Source organism: Phacochoerus africanus, chromosome 1 (assembly GCF_016906955.1).
Source record: "Phacochoerus africanus isolate WHEZ1 chromosome 1, ROS_Pafr_v1, whole genome shotgun sequence".
In the NCBI taxonomy this organism is placed as follows: Eukaryota; Metazoa; Chordata; class Mammalia; order Artiodactyla; family Suidae; genus Phacochoerus; species Phacochoerus africanus.
In genome coordinates this window covers 49,545,623-49,567,781 of record NC_062544.1, presented here as the reverse complement: position 1 = coordinate 49,567,781, position 22,159 = coordinate 49,545,623, and the positions used below count along the sequence as shown (strand labels likewise).

The 22,159-nt window shown below is 36.8% G+C and overlaps 1 protein-coding gene across 2 annotated transcripts in view; it reads left to right on the top strand.

Moving 5' to 3' along the window:
* Positions 1-20,682, top strand: part of PARP8 (poly(ADP-ribose) polymerase family member 8) — a 175,018-nt gene extending 154,336 nt beyond the window's left edge. For both annotated transcript variants that reach the window (XM_047763755.1, XM_047763686.1), the window contains exons 20-27: positions 817-865; positions 1,953-2,065; positions 2,303-2,375; positions 3,569-3,638; positions 6,547-6,620; positions 7,989-8,058; positions 8,904-8,988; positions 20,306-20,682. In XM_047763755.1, the coding sequence (XP_047619711.1) occupies positions 817-865; positions 1,953-2,065; positions 2,303-2,375; positions 3,569-3,638; positions 6,547-6,620; positions 7,989-8,058; positions 8,904-8,988; positions 20,306-20,408 (637 nt within the window). In that variant the 3' untranslated portion in view covers positions 20,409-20,682. The remainder of the gene's footprint in view (positions 1-816; positions 866-1,952; positions 2,066-2,302; positions 2,376-3,568; positions 3,639-6,546; positions 6,621-7,988; positions 8,059-8,903; positions 8,989-20,305) is intronic.
* Positions 20,683-22,159: the final 1,477 nt, after the last annotated feature.

Genomic DNA, 22,159 nt, shown 5'->3' with positions numbered 1-22,159 from the left:
TCTTTTAAAATCTATTATTAAAATTCTGACAAATTGAATAAAATAACACATACTTTTAAAATTTTAACTGTTTAGATTGTCACATTAAGTTGTATTCATAATGAAGGTTAAAAAATCTCAAATATCTAATCTCTTTTTTTTTTTCCCTGAAGTCAACCTGGTTGTTTACTTTTAATTATTTTGTTCAGCTTGTTAGTCACTCTTCTTTCATGAATAAAATTTACCAACATGTTTTACATTTTTAGTGATTATTTTCTATACTGAAAAGCATATGACAATTAGTTATTTCAGATACCTGAATTTTTTTTTCAACTTTATTATCTGCATATGGTGAATACCAGGTTGTGAAAAACCATTGTATATATCAACACAAAGATCCTCAGATATTTAAAGAAAGAAAAGCATCTTAAAACTCATTCTTAGTTAGATAGTAGAGGGAGGAACAAAGGAAGCAGATGTATGAATCAGCTTCTAAATCTTTGAATTTAGATTCTCATTATTTGAAAGTATATTCATAAATATTCATTTTGCTGATATCTGAGGTAGTAGTTATTAAATATTAAATACTATATGTCTTAAGTTTTAAAGAGCTATTTCTGTGTTTTCTAAGAGTAAAATATTATCTTTTTTGTTACATAAACGTCTTTAAATTATTTCAGGAAGCAAAGCTAAATGATATAATTAAGTAAAATTATTACTCAATTTAGTTTATGTCACAGCAAGAGAAAGTTTTAATCACTTGCAAACTGAAAAAAAACAAGTTTAAATATGTGTGGCATTTATTTGTGACTGATGGATTATTTTAATTAATTTCAGGGTTATTTCAAGTAATAGGTCACATATTGTGAAACTGCCAGTTAACAGGGTAAGTCGTTTTTTCACATATATGTACATACAGAAATGGGAGGAGTACTTATTAGTTGGGAGAACTGGCCCCTGTGTTTTTAGGCAGTCTCTCTAGGAATTTAAAGTGAACTCAGTATAAGCCTCAATTCTTCAGTTCGAAATTACCACATAACACCCCACCTCCACGTTTTTTCCAAGAAATCAAATTCAATTTCGGTCTTTTTCTTTCTAGTCAACAAATCAATATGAAATCATTTAGTTATTCCACAAGTGATAAACATTATCTAGAGATTGACCAGGAAAAGGTAATGTGCTTTTTATCATTGTCAGTTTAATGTTGGCACAGCTTCATCGAAGAAGACATTGCCTCCCAGATATCTTATTTATCGTCCTAATACCCTTACGAAGTAAAGAAAAAGCTAATGGACTCAGATTTCAGTTCTGATCGTCACCTAGGAGCTATCTAAAATCTAAACTCTCTCTCCATGACTCTCTAAACTATGAGATTCCTATATATTGGGTTCCTGTGTATGTATATATATTCTTAGGGAAAAGGGCAGCAATTAGAAAACTGTCAAGCAACCAATTCAAAAGATTCTGTTTTAATTTTTTTCCATGAATGAGGGGGAAACTAACATTTGAATGGAGGTAATTTCCAGTTTTATAAATATATACAAATAAAGCATGATGATGATTTTTGCAATTTTAAAATCTCAAACTAACTTTTCTGCTTAGCAAACTCTCAGATATTTCCCCAGTTGAATAGCTAGTGGATGCTTAGGGAATTCAGTAATAAAAGTCCTCAAAAAGAAATGTAATTAGGAAGACAGATCTGCTTGAATATGATTACATAGCATATTCCAAAGCTAAATATAAATGACTTTGGATTGTCTGTCTCCTATTCCTTTTCCATTAGCCTAACGAATTATCTTTCATATCAGCAATTCCATGTGATTTATCATTTATGCAGGGTTTTTTTTATAGGAATGATCCTGTTAATATAAATTATTATGGTATGAAACTAGATCATTCTTAAACCAAGAAAATTAGAAATTGTCATCATGTTAAATTTGACATGTTTTATTGTGTTTTGTTTTAAATGGCAGCAACTGAAGTTCATGCACACTCCCCATCAGTTCCTTCTTCTTAGCAGTCCACCAGCCAAAGAATCTAATTTTAGAGCTGCTAAAAAACTCTTTGGAAGCACCTTTGCATTTCAGTGAGTATATATGGCTTAATGTTGGGGGGGTGTCCCCTGTTCAGTCTTCCAGAAATGTGTGAGGAGGAAGACATCCTCATTTAGCAGTTGGCTCTTAGCCCTGGACTGTGCCCTACATGATACTTGACTAGCAAACTCACAACTCTGAGAAGATGCCATGACTTGTTATATTGAGACTACCTTAGAAGGTTATCAGTTTCTTATTTTGCTTTTTCCTTCCCTTCCTCTGTGTTTTAGTGGCTCACACATTGAAAACTGGCACTCCATCCTGAGGAATGGTCTGGTTGTTGCTTCTAATACACGACTGCAGGTAAATTTTCTGAATACTTTCATGAGACCTTATTCTTCAGTATTGAAGTTCAGTAAGCCATTCCAGTGTTATGTTTTTACTTGCCAAAGGTAAAACGTGTGCTTTAAAAAGTTTCAAATGAAAATTTCCACAGAAAAGAAAATCATGGAATTTCTAATAGGCGTTTGTGATTTTCACAAAATAGGTCAAGCAGAATTGACCCTACACACAATGTAGGAATGAAAAGAAAAAGAAAATTGTTTCCCTTTGAGAAAAGAGTAAAATCACTTTACACTTATATAGAAAAAGAGAATGTTACACAAATTCTCTCTCTAATCCCACACACACTTCTTGAGTACTCCCTGAGTGTGACTGCTTTGCGAGAAGAAAAGGTGGGGCTAAGAATAAGCAAGCTGGAGACTGGCCACCAAAGAGCCATCAGCTACCTTCTTTTCAGCCCCCAGGGCAGCATGTGGGCAGGATATCACAGGTGTGGTCCGCATCTTTCTTTATGGTCCTCATCTCCCACATCCCACCTCACTCTCACACAGCTGATTGTCATCTGATGGTGTAAGGAGGTCAGGAAATGAGTTCCTCAAGCCAGTCACCTGATAGTTGGGAAGACACAGTTAAATAAATACATATTTATTGGGTTAATATCCAGTGCATACTCATTAAGGTAGGAGGGCCCTAGAACATGGAGACAGTAAGAGAGAATTTTAATTGTTCTGAGTAGTAGAACAGTTGAAGAGTTTAAATTAATGAAAGGCTAAAAAAAGCAGAGGAGAATAAGAATGGGATGACACTGCTATATAATGAAAATCTGAATAGGAGACTTTGTTCGTATACTAGCAGGTGAGTCCTAACCAACCTTTTGTCTCATAGGTTTCAGCCTATTTTCTTTGTGGTATTTTAAAGTCATTAACATGAAAGCCTCCTACAGTATTTTATACTAAGCGACTCTCTTTGTCATTGGTAGGTGGAAAATCTTCACCAAGAATTTTTTCTCTGGCTATCATTTTCCATGTATCAATGCACTCTGCATTTTAAAGACAAGAATATTAGTACTCTTTTCCAATTAGCCCTGGGAATAAGGGCTTTATCATTGTCTAAGAGCTAATGCTCCAGCCTGAGACTGAGGGCTTTCTCTTGTGAAATTCTGACATTTGATACCATTGCCTGACCGCTTCACCTCCCACTTCCTCCCATTCTAGCTCCATGGTGCAATGTATGGGAGTGGGATCTATCTTAGTCCAATGTCAAGCATATCATTTGGTTACTCAGGTAAGCATGTGTTTCTTTTCTAACCTCAAATTTATTAATTGTTTTTATTGTTGTATATTCCAGGCACAATTTGTCATCAGGTGAATGAAGCGTATTTGTTACATTTTTACTAAAGTAATTTGATAAATGCCAGAAGTAAAAAAAAAAAAGCTCACAAGTCAAGATGAATTTATAATACTTCCTCAAGTGTATAAGATGGAGTATATGTTTTGTCAGTTGCAAAATTAATTTTACTTCTCTTTCAATAGTTTCTATATTTATTCTGTCTGCAGTAAATATTCATAATAGAGCATGTGCAAAACATTATATAGCACACAGAAAACTTTATGTACAAATTAACCGACTCTCATTGATTGCAATTCTGTGTCATGCCAACTTATCTTTGGATTATTCTATATCTCGTAAAGAAGTTTTAGGCAGTATGGAAAACTTAGGACTAGAAAAACACCCTCCAAACCATCCTATTATTGGCAACTTCTTGTTGATATTTTGCTGAGATTGAAAAAAAACATTTATAAGTAAATTGAAAACATGCTGAGGAGGAATTTCTTGAGTTCAAAATATGGAAAGAATGATTACCAAATCTTTAGGATTTTTAATCTTTAGAGAGTCAAATTTGGGGTGGTTTTTTCTTCGCACTTTAAAAAATTTTGGAGTATTTCACAATGAACAGAGTGATTTTTTTTAGAACAATAACTTCTTCTGTTAAAATATAAAGCAATTCTTCATTGTAAAGAAATTGAAACTACACAGAGTTGTATAAAAAATAAATGAAAACCTTTCCTTCTTCCCTGCATCCTCAGTGTTTAGTGTATTTCCCTTCAGACTTTTAAATGCTTTTATATGCTTCTGCATATGTAGTTGATTTTGCTTATGTGTGTGTGTGTGTGTGTGTGTGTGTGTGTGTGTGTGTGTGTGTGTGGTTATGTGATTCCAATAAACAACCTCAGGAGATGTCTTCACATAGTGCCTGATACCTCATATTAGGGAAAGGGACGCTTAGGTCTAATGCCTGGGGAACTGTAAACCAGGCTTACCTGTCAAAGTTCTTTGCCCAAGTTCATGCTCTTTCAGCCACAACAAGTGGTTTCTTAGTGTTCCACCCTGACCTTTTCCAGAGCATGTGTCCTAGGAGCACCAGGTGGACTCTGTACCTGTTCTGAATCAGCCTCAGAAATCGCCTGGCACCACTTCCTTCCTACAGTGTTGATCAAAGCAGTCCCAAGCCCCTCCATGTTCAGAGGCTGGGGAGTTAGACTCCATCTCCTGATGAAAGAGTAGCAGAGTCACATTGTAGGAAAGCATATTGTTAAGAAATAATGACCTCTAAATATACAGTATATCAAAATAACACCAGGAAAATAAATACCAGAAGAAGAAGATGGTATAGAAAACAAAATAGTGTAGCTCATTGGAGAAGACAGTTAGAATCAGCATAGATCAGACTCTAAATCTTATTAAGACAGAACACAATTTAAAAAAAACCTCATATAAAACCAGTTTAAATAAGTACCACCTCAACATAGACAAGGAAGACACAACAAATCATCAAGTACTGTGATTTTCTGCTGCTTATGCTGGTGCACAGACTCCGTACATGGGTTCATGGGCAGGTTTGTAGGGGACATAAGTGAATGTAAAGCTTGTCGGTATGAATGTTCATTTGTCTGGGAAGAGGGACCATAGCGTTCATCCAATTTTTTAAGTGTCCTTGATGTGGAAAAAAAGTAAGAACCTCTTCAGTGAGATGAAATAGCTCCCTACTTGGTTTTGAGTGCTGTGGGTCTAGGAAGTGGAGATTAGAACAGTCTCTCTGCCCATGATAGCCTTTGCCTTTCCCTCTGAAATCCTAAGCCTGTTCCTCAACTTGACACCACCACCTCTGCACCTTTTGGGGGATGTCTGACTTGGAAAATGCTTACATCCTCACCATTTGCAATGTGGTCTATCACCTTTGCCCATTCTCATTAAGCCTTTTAGTAAAACAGCAACAAATAAACAGGCTTCTCAACTTTAGGATGGTAGATGAGTATTTTTAAATAAAGTATAGCTACAATTCTACCTATTCTAAAGCAGATAGGAATTTTAGTTCTGTCTAAAATATTTCATAGTAAAAAGTCAAGGCATTAGAGTAAGGTAAGACTTGTGAGTATCATAGACTAAAAGGATTTATGCAGTTTTCCTTTTTAGAAGGAATAGTAAATTCAACAGGAATTGAGCATGTATCAACAATTATATTTTTATGTAATTTTTCATATTTCTCACCCCTTATCTTCTTCTACTCACCAGAGAGTAAGAATGAAAATTAGGTCCTAAAAGCCTTTTAAAATCCAGTTCTGGAGTTCCCATTGTGGCTCAGCGCATTAAGCACCTGACATAGTGTCCATGAGGATGCGAGTTTGATCCCTGGCCTCCCCCAGTGGGTTAAAGATCTAGCACCTTGCTAGATCTCAGATGCAGGCTGAGGTCCAGCATGGCTGTAGCATAGGCCTGCAGCTGCAGCTCCAGTTTGATCCCTAGCCTGGGGTTTCCATATGTCATAGGTGTGGCTGTAGAAAGAAAAAAAAAAATCCAATTTTAAGAATATTCAAATTATGTTGATTTTAAACAAGACATCGTGCATCATTGTTTTCAATCTGCAAAGAAAAACAAAAATTGTATTTTGTACTTTGTGACTTGACCAGGACTTCCAAACCCCACTGACTTTCCACTGCCCTTGCCCACCCCCTGACCCCCACCCCACCCCTGGCATAGCAGCTGCTCCTTCTGGGAGCCCATCGTGACCATTGCCTGTGGCCTGATGCTGTCAAGCTTTTGCTTAAAGTGGAAGCTTGCAGTGTAGATGGATTGTATTTTGAGCTGCATCGTAAGGTTTTATTCCTAAATTATTATTTTGCTGATGTTTTAGGGATGAACAAGAAGCAGAAGGTGTCAGCCAAGGATGAGCCGGCTTCAAGCAGTAAAAACAGCAACGCGTCACAGGTGTTGTAGCAACTTGAGTGACTGCCTCTGATGAGTGAACTCTAGCTCCCATAGCCAGCAGAACTTCAATAAATATTTAGGCTTTTGAAGTCTGAAGAGTTATTTTAAGTGGTCATTATTCATACAGGAACAAAAGTCACCCTAAAATGTAATGACCCAAATGCCTTTATTCAGTAGATATTCAGCAAGTACTTAGAGCTCCTGCTATGATGTTGGAGATCTCCTAGGAGTTGGGCTACAGTTATAATAAAAAAATGGACAAATCCAGAGTCCCTGCTGTGGCTCAGCAGGCTGTGAATCCAACTAGCATACATGAATATGCGGGTTCGATCTCCGGCCTTGCTCAGTGGGTCAAGGATCTGGCTTTGGCTGTGGCTGTGGTGTAGGCCGGCATCTGCAGCTCCTATTCAGCCCCTAGCCCAGAAATGTCCATATGCTGCAGGTGCGGCCCTAAAAAAAATAAAATAAAATAAAATAAAAATTTTAAAAATAGACAAATCATCTTGGAGCCTGCATTCTATGAGTGGATCTAAATAAATCAAATATATATTTAGATGGAAAGAATGCTAAATGGTTATAAATCTTAGGGAGAAAAATCAGGGTATTTGAATGGTTTTGTTGAATGCTCTGTGATGGAAGATGGAACTAGAATAAATGTTCAATGCAACGGTCAGGAAAGAACACTATGGGAAGGTTCTATTAGAGGAAAAACCTATAGGTGATGAGTGTACAAGCCATGTGGGAGAGAAAATATTCCAGGCATAGAGAGGAGCAAGCACAAATCCCTTGTTGTTTCAGAGAAAACAAGCCTTCTGGACAAATTAATACCCATCTGATGAATAATGTGACTTTATATTTTTAAAAAAGAGTATAGCTAATCTAATAATTAAAAAGAAAAACAAAATCCCAGATTTTCTGCATGAGATGTTTATGAAACCTCTCTGGCTTCATGACGTCATACAAATGGGTTGGTTTTGGCTAGTTAGGTGATTTGTAATAATTGATTTTAATGTTTGAAAAGATCCTGTGACTTTAATTTTGTTTCCCTCGAAATAAAGATGCTAGATTTCCAAAGAAACTTGAGTACTAATTCTCGGTGGTGAGGCTATTGAACTTTAGCATTTTTGAGTTCTCTTACCTTGAAAGTGACTTACTTATGATTATTGTACAGATATTAAATGATATAACAAATACAGCTTGACATTAGACAGTATTCAAGGATATAACAGCTGGTCGAGACAGGCCCTTTTTTTAAAACTCTGGAGCTATCCTGGTGACTATTATTTTTTAATGATGATCTTTTTTTTTTTTTTTCACTTGACTGGTTGTCCCATTTTCACCCTAATCTTTAAATTCTTTTGGAATTAGTCACAGAAAAAAGGACAGCAATCACAGTTCCTGCAAAGCCGTAACTTAAAATGCATAGCCTTATGTGAAGGTAAGTTGAAAGTTTTACAAGCCTTGTAGAGTTCATTCTCTATCTAATCTGTATTTAAGAATTTAAGTATGTTTACAGAATACACATAATGAACTAGTGAAAGCTTTATTCCTTATGGCCATCTCTAAGGGCACAATGGAAAAAGGGGCCAGAAGAGATCTAAAGGTTAAAACCAAGGAGTAGAATTGGCGAGAATGTAAACAGTAGTATGTTTTATTCTTGGCAGAGATTTCAAAATGGTCATTCTCTATTTCTGATTAGGTATTGCTTACCTCTTTTGTTCATATGCCTCCTTCCTCTTTATGCTGGTTTCTGAATGTATAATACCATGAAAAATGTGAAAAGATAAACCAAGTGCTGAGGAGAAAACCCGACAGATCTTTCTTGTTCTTTCACTGAAATTATTCTTCTGTTTGGAACTTAGGACAAAAAATTGAAAAGCAATTTGCAAAATCTTATCCTTTCCTTTGTTCTTGCTTTAAAATCTGACTTTGACTAAAAGCTTGTTTCTTCTCCTTGGGTTGGAAATTTCTGTAGCCACTGTTAACTGTTTAAAGTTTTGATAGTCATAGAGGATGCTAAGTTGCTTTCTTCGTAGTTTCCCAAGTCACCATTGAAATACACAAGTGATTTCCTTCCTAGTGTTACACTAATCATGTTCCAGAAGTAAAATTGTTAGCTGGCATGCCACTATTTTTATTTACATTTCTTGAGAGTTTAATAAGGTTAAGAGTTTTTTTCTATGTTAATTTGTTAATGCATTTTTTTTTTGCTCTTAGATTTCTAAGAGAAGGAACAAAGTAACTTAGAATAAAATAGTTCTTCATTTTGTCTTCCACTTACAGTGATCACCTCACCTGACCTGCACAAACATGGAGAGATATGGGTTGTCCCAAATACTGATCATGTCTGCACACGATTCTTTTTCGTGTAAGTGTAAAGGCTCAAATTCATATGTTTCTGTCTTCTCCGTAAATGAGGAAGTAGTAACTGCATTATTATTTGGTCGCTTTAGCTGCCAAAATATAACCGACAAGTATTTTCTCAACTTCATGTTCTTTTTTTAATTTTAATAAGCTTTAAAAAACTAGTCATATTTACATGCTGTTAACTTAGAAGAACTGAAGAAAAATATGGTCCCTTTAACCACTGTCTGTGTGTATGTATGTATACGTGTGTGTAAGTGTAAATATACATACATATGGATCTTATATGTATCTACATAGATATATACACACATATAAATATACACATTTATTCTTTATAGACTTTAGAAATGTTAGAATGGGGAAAGAGGAAAACAATGATGAGAAAGTCTTATTCCTATCAAACTTTGATCTCATTCCATAGAATACAGGCTGGCAGTTCAGGGCATGTTAATGTAGATTTTTTGACAGAGCTATAGCATAAGAGCTGCATTAAAATTCAGTAGCATTATTTTTCATCCCTAAATAAATGAGTGCAGTTCCTGTCTGTCTGATGTTTGCCCATGCTTGCTTAACTCTCAGTCTTTTCCCCATGCTTGTTTCTTCCTCCTCCATGGTCCTGTCATAGAAAGGACCTCAAGGAAGAGCTTAGCATATCTGCTTTGTACTTTTATGCCATTTTCTAAAGAGAATCTGGAAAGGTGCACTGACTTGTTTTATAAGCTGTATCAAAATGACTGTATCATGATTCCTTCAATATGTAGTGTAGCTGTAGCATCCTACGCCGGCAGCAGTTGATCTATGAGCTTATTGATAAACTCCTCACAAAGAAAATGTTATGAACTGTCGTGTTTTCTTTTGGATCAGTTGAAAACTATGACTTTCTTCTCATACAGATTTATATGTTATGTATTTGTGTATCTTTTGTGTTTATGATACCTATTAATGCATAGATTGCATACAGTATGAGACATATACACAGCTATAGATTTCATGCTTAATGGTGAGGCGGCAGTGAATATTGTGTAAAGAGCCCCACTGCTTGTGACCAGGCCACTTGTGTACAGCCTCACCAGTTATTAGTGAGGTGACGTTAGCCAAGCTGAGTAACCTCGCTAAGCTTTATCAGTAGTTACAATAAACCTGGGTCAGTTAGAATCCCAACAGGAAACCACAGGCACATGAGAAACATGTAATTTCTGTCATTCACAATTAGATTAAGTACAAAAGTGTGGTTCTAGGGAAATCATAGGTCTAGTGTAGGAAGCAGGATCTAGTAGCACCAGAGCTCTTAAACATCCTCAGGTCCAAAAACACTAGAACAGGAAGCAGTTATCAGAACCTGGTAGCATAGCCTTTTCTAGTTCAGCAGCTTTGAAAGGAGTCATGACCTTCAGTTCAGGGGTCCTGGTGGGGCTGGAACCAAACAAAACTTTGACCTGACCTTCCCGCCAGTGCTCTGCTGAGATGCCTTACTGGACAAACTCTACCAAAACTAGAGGACAAGTGGGCATACTGACCAAGCATACACATCTCCTAGGGCAGAAGGCAAGGTAGAGAGGGGTGCCTTGTGGCTCTGTAGGCTCCTAGGTTTTTAAGGTTATGATTCAGATTAAGTTGTAGCACAGTGCAGGTCTCCACTGAAAGGGACTCATTAAATATGTTTTCCCTTCTTTCTTGCTCATTTTGGCTCTTATTGTTAGAGGATCAACCTTCCAAAAGATATCTCCAATTACAAAGTTATTTCATTGAGTGACCTGGAGATTTTGATGAAAAAGTAACTCCAGAGTCCTTTTCTTAGCCTGATATCACTCTGCTCCTTTTAGCATCTTGCTAAAATTCAAATTTGTTGAGCTAAATAAACAACTTTAGATATAGACATAGGCAGTAAACATTTCCAGTATTATTTCTTTGCAGTTTTACATAAATTATACATAAACTAAATCGGTAGAGATATGTGTGTGGGTGTGCATACATGTGTGTTGACTGGAGAGAAGAATTTCTATATTTCATAAGAAAAAGATGAGGGGGGAAAAAACATCTGAGGAAGAGAGAAGTAGATACTTTCAGTACACTCAGATATTTCCCGAATACTACAAAGGAAAACATTCTGTTAAGGTAATGATTTTCATTTCTTTATAAACACAGATGAGATTTCATCCTTTTTCTCTGCTTCCTCAGGAGAGAAGGGACTAATTAAGGAAAATTGATAAGATTCAAAACACATCAAAAGGAGAATCCATTCACTTACTAATGTACATTCTAATTACAACCATCAGTTTCTTTCTTTATAAAGGATGTGATCACGGAGTTCCACTAGTGATATTCCTCCCCAGTGAGTGGTAACATCTAGGAAAAGAATAAATTGATAAGAAATGAGTTATCATAAACATGCCATAATCAGAAATTCTGTTTCTCTTCGTATTTTTTTTTTAACACATCGTGACCTAGAGTTAGATGCTTGGCCTGATGACTAAGATATAAATTAATGAGGCCTCCTTTTTTTATCTGATATTAAGTGAAAATATTAAAAATTATAATAAATTCTATGCTAATCTGATTTCCAGAGTGAAGGAGATAATGAAATAGTCATGCAATAGCCTAATCACATTCTTCCCCGCAAGTAAATAACAGAGAAAAAATGGGGGAAATTTGAGGGAACAGGGTATCAGAAAAAATTAAAAGTAAAATTTAAAAGAAGATATCCTTTAGGGAAGAAAAGAGAGAAGAAGTTTGAAAAAATGTTGTTAGAGAATTCCAAAAATGCATAAACTTAAATATAAATGCTTCAGGCAAAATGTAATCATTCAGATGTTAAGAACAGATTCCAGCCAATTTTGAGTGTCTAGGAGTTGTTGCTAAAGTTTGATTCCGTTATTGGCCTTGAGACACCTGAGTGCAAAGACACTAAGGTCAACATGTAGAAATAAGGCAGACTTTTTTTTAAATGAGTTTTATTTTTTCCGTTATAGCTGGTTTACAGTGTTCTATCAATTTCCTACAATACAGCAAAGAGACCCCATCACACATACGTGTATACACTCTTTTTCTCATGGTATCCTTCACCGTGCTCCATCATAAGTGACTAGATACAGTTCCACCAGTGCCATACAGCAGGATATCATTGCTCATCCATTCCAAAGGCAGTAGTTTGTGTCTATTAACCCCTTATATCTAGAATCTAATATACGGCAGCCATTTTTAAAAGGGCCAGAAGTTGGGCTCAGACGGGGGCTCTGAAAACCAGATAGACCTATTGTGCTGTAGTCAGGTATGACAAAAATGTTTATTTTTCACAGTGAGTAGGAATTTTGAAGCTAGAGAGGAAAACTTACCATTGTTATTGTCTATAAATAGGAGTAAATAATAAAACCCAAGAGGAGGTAATTGATGATTTGGCAGGTTATCAGATTAGGTTTATCTTAGTGCCTGAGCACTCCCTGATACAGTGGCCCCTGCACCCAAACTGCTGTGGTGAAAGCGCTTAGAGATGGGGGTATATCTTCTCCCTCAGCTGTTTAGCACCACGGAAAGGCTAAGTAAGAACCACCACATTTTCACATCTTGCTTATCTGGTGACAACCTACACATTTAATGCTTTTGTGGTTCTTTGATTGAAAGCAGGCAGATCTGCAAATGAACTGTTTCCATCTTTTTCTCTGTTACCTAGATTTAAGGTATATATTTCTCAGAACATTTCAAGAAATTCAGAAATGTAAGAGCAGAAAGGACCAAATAAAACAGATCCTTCTCAGAAAAGAGACATGGGGTATTTTCAGGGTTTTGAGTCAAGCCAATCTCAGTGCTAAAGAGGCCTTCCTCTGCAAAGTCTATTTTATTTTTAACGTTGAGCTCAAATACCCCCTCTTCCATGAAGCTCCTAAATCAAAATTAAACTTTCCTTCTGGTGTTCCCACAGGTCAGTGCCAAACTTCCATTTAAAATTCAGTTTATTCATTGTATCTGCCTCTTCCATGAGGCTGTGAACTTCTAAAGGGCAGACTCCTCCTCTTGGTTTTTTACTGTCCTGTGTGTCCTGCATTACCTTGCATGGCATCTGAGGCACCATTGCTTGTCAGTAAATGTTTAACAAATGAACAAAAAAGGGGAGCAAAAAGGAAAATATTTTGGAATACATATGGGTTTTAAGTCAAAATTTAGCTACAAGAAAAATTTATAAAAGAAGTACTGTATCAAGGTTATAACATGAAATAAGAGATATATTGCATCATGATTTTTCAAAAGATACACCGTGTTTGGATGGAAACTGAGCAAGGAGACAGCTTATTTATGAAGTTAGCCGACAGGACATTCAGTCATGGCTCAGTGACATAAGCCGTGTGACATCAAGCTGATACAATCGGGGAACTTTGCTTTATCCCCAGTCAATAATAAATCCAATTTCTCTGTCTCTAACCCAGATCTGTTTCCAAGGTTGAAACTGCCTCATCACTCCCCTGCTTAAAACTCTTTGGTAACTGCTTCCTAGTTAAAAGATGAAGTCCAGTCTCTTCTTACAAAGGGAGCCACCTGCCTCCTCGGTGCTTTGTTCATCCTTCAGTGCCACTGCATTGCAGGTCCTGGAGATCCAGCCCCCAGCTGCGTGCTCACCATTTCTCATTGCTCCCTCTTTCTTACCCCAGGACATTACACTTTACAACCTGAACTGTATAGTGGCATCTCCAGGCTCCATGCTTTTGTTCTTTTCTTTCTCCATCAAGCTTCGATTCTCTCTTCTGTTCTCTTTCCTCAGATTTTTTCTTATCTAATTCCCACTTTTCTTTTAAATCTTAGTGTGTGTCCTCCTCCCAGAAACTTCCCTCGGTGCCTTTGTGCTGCTCCTATTTGTTACTATGTAATAACCCTGAGCATGTTTTTTATTATTGGATTATTCTTTCTTTTTTTAATGGGCTAAAAATTTGGTGACAATTTTATTTTTATTTTTTTTATGATTTTTATTTTTCCCATTATAGTTGGTTTACAGTGTTCTGTTGGTTTTCTGTTGTATGGCAAAATGCAAATTCCATCCATGTTTGGGAATCTTACATCTTGTGCAGAAACACTTTATACACACACACACACACACACACACACACACAGACACATACATTCTTTTTCTCACATTATGCTCCATCATGTTCCATCACAAATGACTACATGGAGTTCCCTGTGCCATACAGCAGGATCTCATTACTTATTCTTTCCTATGTCTCGTCTTCTCATTACTCTGTATACCTCTTGAGGTCAGGGACTATGTGACGTATTTGTGATTATGTACCTAGCACAGTGCTTGGCAGGTACATAGGAATGAATGAAATGCCCATATTATAAGTACTTGCTGGATTTTTCCTCTCCAAAACTCCACTAATACCTTAATATCATTCTGTACAAAGTGGAACCCATTATTGCTAAATCCCCTAGCCAATTTCGCACCTTTCTAAATCTATGCAGTCATTTTACACATCAAAGAGACTTGAAACCTGAGCTGTAGTTTTCAATTTCCCTTTCCTTGCTCACTGGAATCATTAGCTCCCAAGTACATCCTCTCACAGTTTTCTTCTATAAATACCTTTGTTTCCATGTGTATCATTCTCTCCCCCAGAGTACACCAAAAGATTAGCAGTTATTCTCCATGCTTATGTTTTCTTCATTGCTCCTAATCTATTTTTTACAATGCCAGATTTTTTTGTTTTGTTTTTGTCTTTTTGTTGTTGTTGTTGTTATTGTTATTGTTGTTGTTGCTATTTCTTGGGCCGCTCCCGCGGCATATGGAGGTTCCCAGGCTAGGGGTCGAATTAGAGCTGTAGCCACCGGTCTACGCCAGAGCCACAGCAACGCGGGATCCAAGCCGCATCTGCAACCTACACCACAGCTCACGGCAACGCCGGATCGTTAACCCACTGAGCAAGGGCAGGGACCGAACCCGCAACCTCATGGTTCCTAGTCGGATTCGTTAACCACTGCGCCACGACGGGAACTCCACAATGCCAGATTTTTTTAAACATTACTATTATTGACACTAGTGATACCTATTCAGTGTAAAGAAACTGAAATCAAAGGTAAGCAAAGGTAGAGACAGTCACCCATGATATACCCCCACTTAGAGTTACCTGTGCTTAGTAAGATCATACACTTTATACCACATTAATTTTTCAAAAGGAGAGTTTTGAATATTCCCTGCTCATACACTTATTAACAAATAAACACATGGCATCCTGTAACACAGAGCCCATTTGACTTTACTTCAATTACCCAGGCAAGCCACTGATTAAGTAAAATTGTTATCCAAGCGGTCTCTTGAAAAAAGCTTGGAATCGTTTTCTCCACTACTGTGCCTTTGCTCAATCACTCCAAATGCTTGACCTTCTCACTAGCTCAGCCTTTAGCCCATCTTTCAAAGCTTCACTATATAGTCTTTCCCATGGGACCCTTCCCGACATCCCAGTCAGACAGGATATCTGTCCTGGCTCTGAATTTTGCTTGTCCTTTCTTTCTATCACCAGGCTTCCTTGTCCTTACAGTTATTTGCATAACTCAGTTATCTCCCTGAGTGAAATGCAAATTCTGTCCGTGTTTGGGAATCTTACATCTTGTGCAGAAATACTTAATACATATTGAATGAGAGCAATGACAAAAGACCGAATGTTCTAACCTAATGAAAAGATTTATACATGGGCTATGAAGTAGACAGTGCACTTACAGCATCAGATTTCTTACAAGAACTTTGGAGAAGTGCTGGATATCATTCAGTTCACAGTGAATTTTCTCTCTTGCTAATGAGAAACAGTGCTATTATTTCTGGCTGCCAGATTTAGGGAGTCAGAAAATAAACTTATGTGTACCAATCTTAAAATTGTCACAAAAACTGCCATAATCAGTTTGAAAATAAAGCTTGTCAATACATTCAAGTTTTTGTCCACGAAATTTCCTACCATACTCAAGAGAGTTCCAGATAGCTAAATTCCATCTGTTGTCTTATTTTCTCTCTCTCAGCTTTTAAAGCAAATTGGTTTATTTTTATTAAAAGTTTAGTAATCTTTTATACTCCTGGAAACATAAGTAATTTTTGTCTTCTTTTAGATGGTTTCATTTTTCTTTCTTTAGTCAAGTGTATCACATTCCTACTGATAGCATTTTTGCTCTATTTTTTTTAATTTTGTTGTTTCCTAGACATAAGTTAACTTCAGTGTTATATTAACAACCTAGTGTTTGTAATACTGATAAATAGCTGCAAAATATTCTTTGTGCTATATTGTAATAAATTTCCTAATACCATTAGTAATGCAGTATCTAAGCCTTGCTGGTTGCCCAGATCAAATGGTAGTTGGTTTTTCCTTTATCATTACATATGCTTCATAGCTTAAGACACCCAAATGACTTTGGCCCTTGGCTGATTTTATCCCTCCAACCAAGCTATTGTGCTTTCCTGAGGGCCTCAGGGACATTGGGAAAATAAGCATTTTTCTTAAATACTTTCAGTCTCAGTCTCTCACTCTTGCTCTCTGTTCTCTCCTCCCTTTATGCTATTTCTATAAATTATTATAGTTCATTGAAAGAATGTGAGTCTCCTCTCCTGTCCATTAACTTCAAATTCTTATACATGCCGATGAATGTATATTTGGGAATGGCAAACCCTTTCATTTGAGAAATAGAGTGAGAGAGGAGTGATGGGTCATGACCAGAGAGGAAGTTTAGGCTTCAGTTATAAAGGACCCATGTATGCCTGTGCCAGTGACACAGGATTTTGTTCTGCAAGGGAAGTGAAGACCATTTGCATCACTATAGCAGGGCAGAGAATAGTCTGGTAGGAGGGTTGGTGGGGGTAAGTGTAGAGATAGACTAGTTTTAATGTTATTGCAGGAGTCTAGGTCAGCATTTCTCACTGTGAAAAGAGATGTACTTGACATTGTGGCTTGGGAAAGAACAACCTTACTTTGTGTGCTGCAGTCCAATGCTGTCTGTCCTGCTGTATTCTAATTTCTTTGAAAAATACTAGCCTGAACAAGGTAAATTAATTTCAAAGCCTGCTGCTCACTGTACACAACCTGCAACTTGAAAAGTACTTGTTTAGATGAATGACAATGAAGGTCTAAATGAAGGTGATGGCGCCAGGTGGAGAGAAGATGCAAATGGGAGTAACGAGGTAAATGGAGGCAGGACAACTTGAGGACTTACCGGACTTGGGCACATGAAATAACAAAGAATGTCTGATATTTTCTTTTTGGTAGAATGGGTGGATGAGGGTACTGCAAATTGAGATATTGATGGAATCGAAAAGCGCAGTTTTGGGGTAAATTAAGTTCATTTTTTTGTTTTGTCTTTTTAGGGCCACACCCATAGCATATGGAAGTTCCCAAGCGAGGGGCTGAATCAGAGCTACAGCTGCAGGCCTATGCCACAGCCACTGCAACTTGGGATCCCAGCTATGTCTGCAGCCTACACCACAGCTCATGGCAACGCCAGATCCTTAACCTAATGAGCAAGGCCAGGGATTGAACCCGTGTCTTCATGGTTCCCAGTTGAATTCGTTAACCACTGAACCACAACGAGAACTCTAAGTTCAGTTTTGAATATACCACCTTTGTGATTTCTTTCGGAAAATTACAGTTGGGGAAAGATGTGAGGGTTGGAGATGCAGTTTTAGAATCAGCGTGTGGGTGACAGTTATAGCAATGGGAGAGACTAAAGTGAAGTGAGTTTGCATATTGTGAGGAGAGAGAACACTGAAGGTGGAATTGTGGGTAGGACCAGCACTGGGATGCGAGGGCAGGGAAGAGCATGCAATGAAAGGGGTTGAATGAATAATCAAAAGCCAGCTAGGGAGTGAAGAGAGGATATAGCTTCAAGAAAAAAGTAGTCAACTGCATCACATGGCACAGAGATAGCAGAGCCAGTCTCCTGAATTCATCAGCTAGGGGGCCATGGGCAACCGTTGTCAATACTTTTCAGAAGGATAGTAAGATCTAAACAATGATTTCAGTGGGTTGAGGGGAAAAAAGATAAAAGTTATAATGTATTACAGGCAAATCTTAATCAAGATCAACTTTAAATTGAAGAATAGAGATGGTAGTATATAGGCTGGGTGTCTATTAAGCTGATGATATCTTATTTAGTGTTACGTCCAAAGTATAGAGAACATAGAAGGTACATTGACTATACCCAAAGTGCCGTACAGATAGGACACATAAAAGGCACTAGTTAGGAAATTTAGGATGGAGATGCATGTGGACTGGTATCTGAAATTGGGAAGCCTTCAAGAAGCAAAATAGGAGTTCCCGTCGTGGCTTATTGGAAACAAATCCAACTAGGAACCATGAAGTTGCAGGTTTGATCCCTGACCTCACTCAGTGGGTTAAGGATCCAGTGTTGCCATGAGCTGTGGTGTAGGTCACAGACATGGCGGCTCAGGTCCCGCAGTTGCTGTGGCTGTGGTGTAGGCCAGCAGCTGTAGCTCTGATTTGATCCCTAGCCTGGGAACCTCCATAGGCCACAAGTGCAGCCCTTAAAAAAAAAGAAAAGAAAAAAGAACCAAAACAGTTCTAAGACCTGCCACTCTTCCCACTTCTTTCCAAATAGTATGATTTTCTTTGGGTCTGCTCCATGCTTTTTTTTGTCAGTCTCTTCCTCTCCATAACCTACATCCTAGAGGAGCTAGCCCAGTTGGCTTAGCCAAATGCCATTATCTCCTTTGGACCCAGCCTTCAAACCAGATTGCTACCCCAGCCTTGGCTCAGAATTATGCATGGCTTATCTTACCCTAAGTCCAATGAGTAGCCAAGATTTATTAAAAAAAAACAGGCTAACGTATTTTATGTGTCCAATAAAGTAAATCTTTAAATAGTTTGCTATAAAATGCCTGATTAGATCTGGATAATTCTAAAGCATTTCACTTTACCCATTCTCCAGTTCTTAACAGAGCACGTACTGTTTGATCTCCTAAAAAATTATTTATAACTAGACGTCGTACCACATATCCCATTCTTTTTTTTTACAATACTATTTTACCATTGGGGGCGCGCGCGCGCGTGTGTGTGTGTGTGTGTGTGTGTGTGTGTGTGTGTGTGCGTGTGGTAAGAATTAACCAAGTTTAAACTTAATAACAAATGCAGTTATCACTAGGTTTATAAGCAGTTGATTATGTAAGAACCTAAGTTCTCATTGCTATATGTCATCTGCTTCATTTTTTGTATTGTGCTATTTCAGGAGAATTTAAGTGTGGTGAGGAAAAGACAGTGGCACATATTAATCTTTGAGACACTGTACCCACATCCCTGGTTATCTGTTTTGGAGTAATTACCACTTCTCTAAAGCTTCTGTCTTGAAGTCTTTTTTAGGAACTAACATTAATTCATAACCTATTCTACTCTGAATATTATTGTGGAAGCTCAAAAATTCATTCTTGGGGAATTCTTAGGGCCCAAATAAGTTTATTTGAGGAAATAAATTATCATCTGTAATAATTATTTCTTTCTGAAGAACTTAGTAATGGCTGTCCTTTAATGTTATATTTTCACTTCTGTGGCTTAGCTAAACTTAGCAGACTTGCATTCTTATAGGAAGTACCAACATAAATAAGCACAGGGTTTATACCCTCAACCCTGTGATAAGAAATACCTCAACCCTGTGATAAGAAGAAAAATGCAGCACCGATCAGAACAGAATAATAATTAGAAGACAGGCATGGCAAAGAAGCAGTGGTAGAAAATGAAGTGAATTTTCCGAGTGTCACTGATCAGAGAATAAAGAAATGATTGAAGCAGGAGTGAAGTCCAGAACTGGATAAATTGGGATATGGGATTGACAGATGCACACCACCATGTATAAACTAGATAAACAAGAGGGATTTACTATATAGCACAGGGAACTATATTCAATATCTTTAATTAAACTATAATGGAAAAGAATAAGAGAGAGAGAGACGGAGAGTGTGTGTGTGTGTATAAAATGAAATCCAGAACCAAAGGAATACATAACTGAAGTTGGTATGTTCTTCGTATAACAACTGCTGGAGGGAATGTTTTCAAGGCCAAAGACACTAGGGTGCTTCCTGAATCTCAGGCAGTGCTTTCTGTGGAGTTTAAAAAGTCAGACTTTAAAAGGAAGAGACACATTAGCGTATGACGCAGAATAATCATGTGTTTAGGAATGCGAGCTTTTCTGTGTTCAGTATTGTGAGTATATTATTAAATACAACCGAGAAATAACTCTTTTGCTCTTGATCCCTTTGCAGTATATTTTAGGTATCGAAAAGCATTTCTAAGCTGTTTTAAATGCTTTTTTGGATGTTTTTGAATGTTTTGTTTCTGTGTTGTGTGTTTTAGCTATGAAGATGGCCAAGTGGGAGACACAAATATTAACACACAAGAAGGAGGCATTCACAAAGAGATCCTTCGAGTAATTGGTAATCAAACTGCTACTGGTTAAAGGACCACCATTTAATTAACATGATTTGAAAGCCTTCCTCGGGTTCAAAGCTGGATTTTGAACTGAAGAAGATGATAAAATAATTTATTGTTATTATAAACAAAATTAACCCTTTGAATACTGATTTTTTTCTTAGTATTTCTAAGTATCTCATTAAATGCCTAAAATGGTATAAAATTTACCAATTGTAGGGTTATGGAATCTAGTAATAAAATTACAACAGCACTTAAACTGAAGTTTGGGTTGCTCACACAATAAACAGATTGAAAAAACAGTTTTGTGCTGATATTTTTATATTAAACTCTTTAATTGGAAATTTGGTATTATATACTGACATTTTAGGGTTCAAAAATAGAATTGAGAACATTTTATAATGGCGTCTAAATCTGTATGATACTTTGCAATAAGTATAATGTTTGCACATTCAGATGTGCTATATAATTAGTGATATGAACATTAAAATGTTTGGGGGAGGGATGTCTCCTAATCTGTTGTTTTTCCTTATACAAAACAATTAGTTCTTAGATGCAGTGCTTTGCCCAAGAGTATGTAATATATCTATAGATTCATGCATCGAAATGTGTGATTGTGCATATATGTGTATATATGTACACATATATGTATTTTAACAACAGAGATAGTGCAGCTCCACAACTCTAATATCATTCAATGAAAAGAAAATAATATTCAGTAGGCAGGAAGATCTGGACATAAACCAAGATATGAGCCAAATTCACCACCGTTCATTCACTGAAAATATTTGCAAAAAGTTTCTATTTGTTTAAAGAATTTTCCCTTCGGTTAAAATTCAACTCTTTATAATGTTATAATTGGGGGAACATAGATGCCCCACGGGACTAAATCTATATTCAAGTGATCATGTGTTTAAAAGAATGTCCTCAGAATTTAAATAGTATATATATTTTTATTTCTTACAAGGGAACATTTTTTACATTTATTTATACAACACCAGAATTTTTATATTTTTTCATCTAATACCACTGCTTATTTTTTTCATATTGAGAAAGAAGACAAACTTTGATGTTTTCTTTTATATTAAAAGAACACAAGTTTATAGAGAACAATAACATCAGCTCTCAGCATTCTCCTTTCAAGAGTCATGTGCTCATCAAAATCATTTCTGTTTCTTTAGGTCCTAAAGTTCTCACTCATTACAAGTTTTAATTGACAGTATTTATTTTCCTACATGATGCTTTTGGAATAAGGCCATTCGTGAGGGCAGTTTAATTAGCAAGTCTGCCGCTTTATTCAAACCCTGAATCAAGGCTCATATCTGATTCTAATTTATTTAGAAAGAAAAAAAACTAAAATGTATACTCATTTGCAAGTATCATGTTATAAATTCTGTGCTTATTTCTTTTGGTATAAAAGGTGAGAACAAAGGTCATACACCATTAAGGATTGCTATTTAGGAAGTATTTACGAATCGTCTGTTTTCTTACGTTGTAAATAATTGATGTGCCACTTATTTCTGCAAAAAATAGACTTGAAATGGTTGGGATATTAATCATAGTGATAGGATTCACTTAAAACATTGATCTGTTTTGACTTGTGCCTCTGAACTCAAGACCAGACTGAGGTTAATACTGCTATGTATGGTAGGACCAAGGTTCAGTACCTTAGTTAGTGTTGTGTGACCAGATATTTGAAAAACTTCACTTAGGACAAGAGGACTGCTTCTTTCCACCAAGATTCCCCAAGGCTTCTGAATCCCTTTGTGTTTTTTAAAA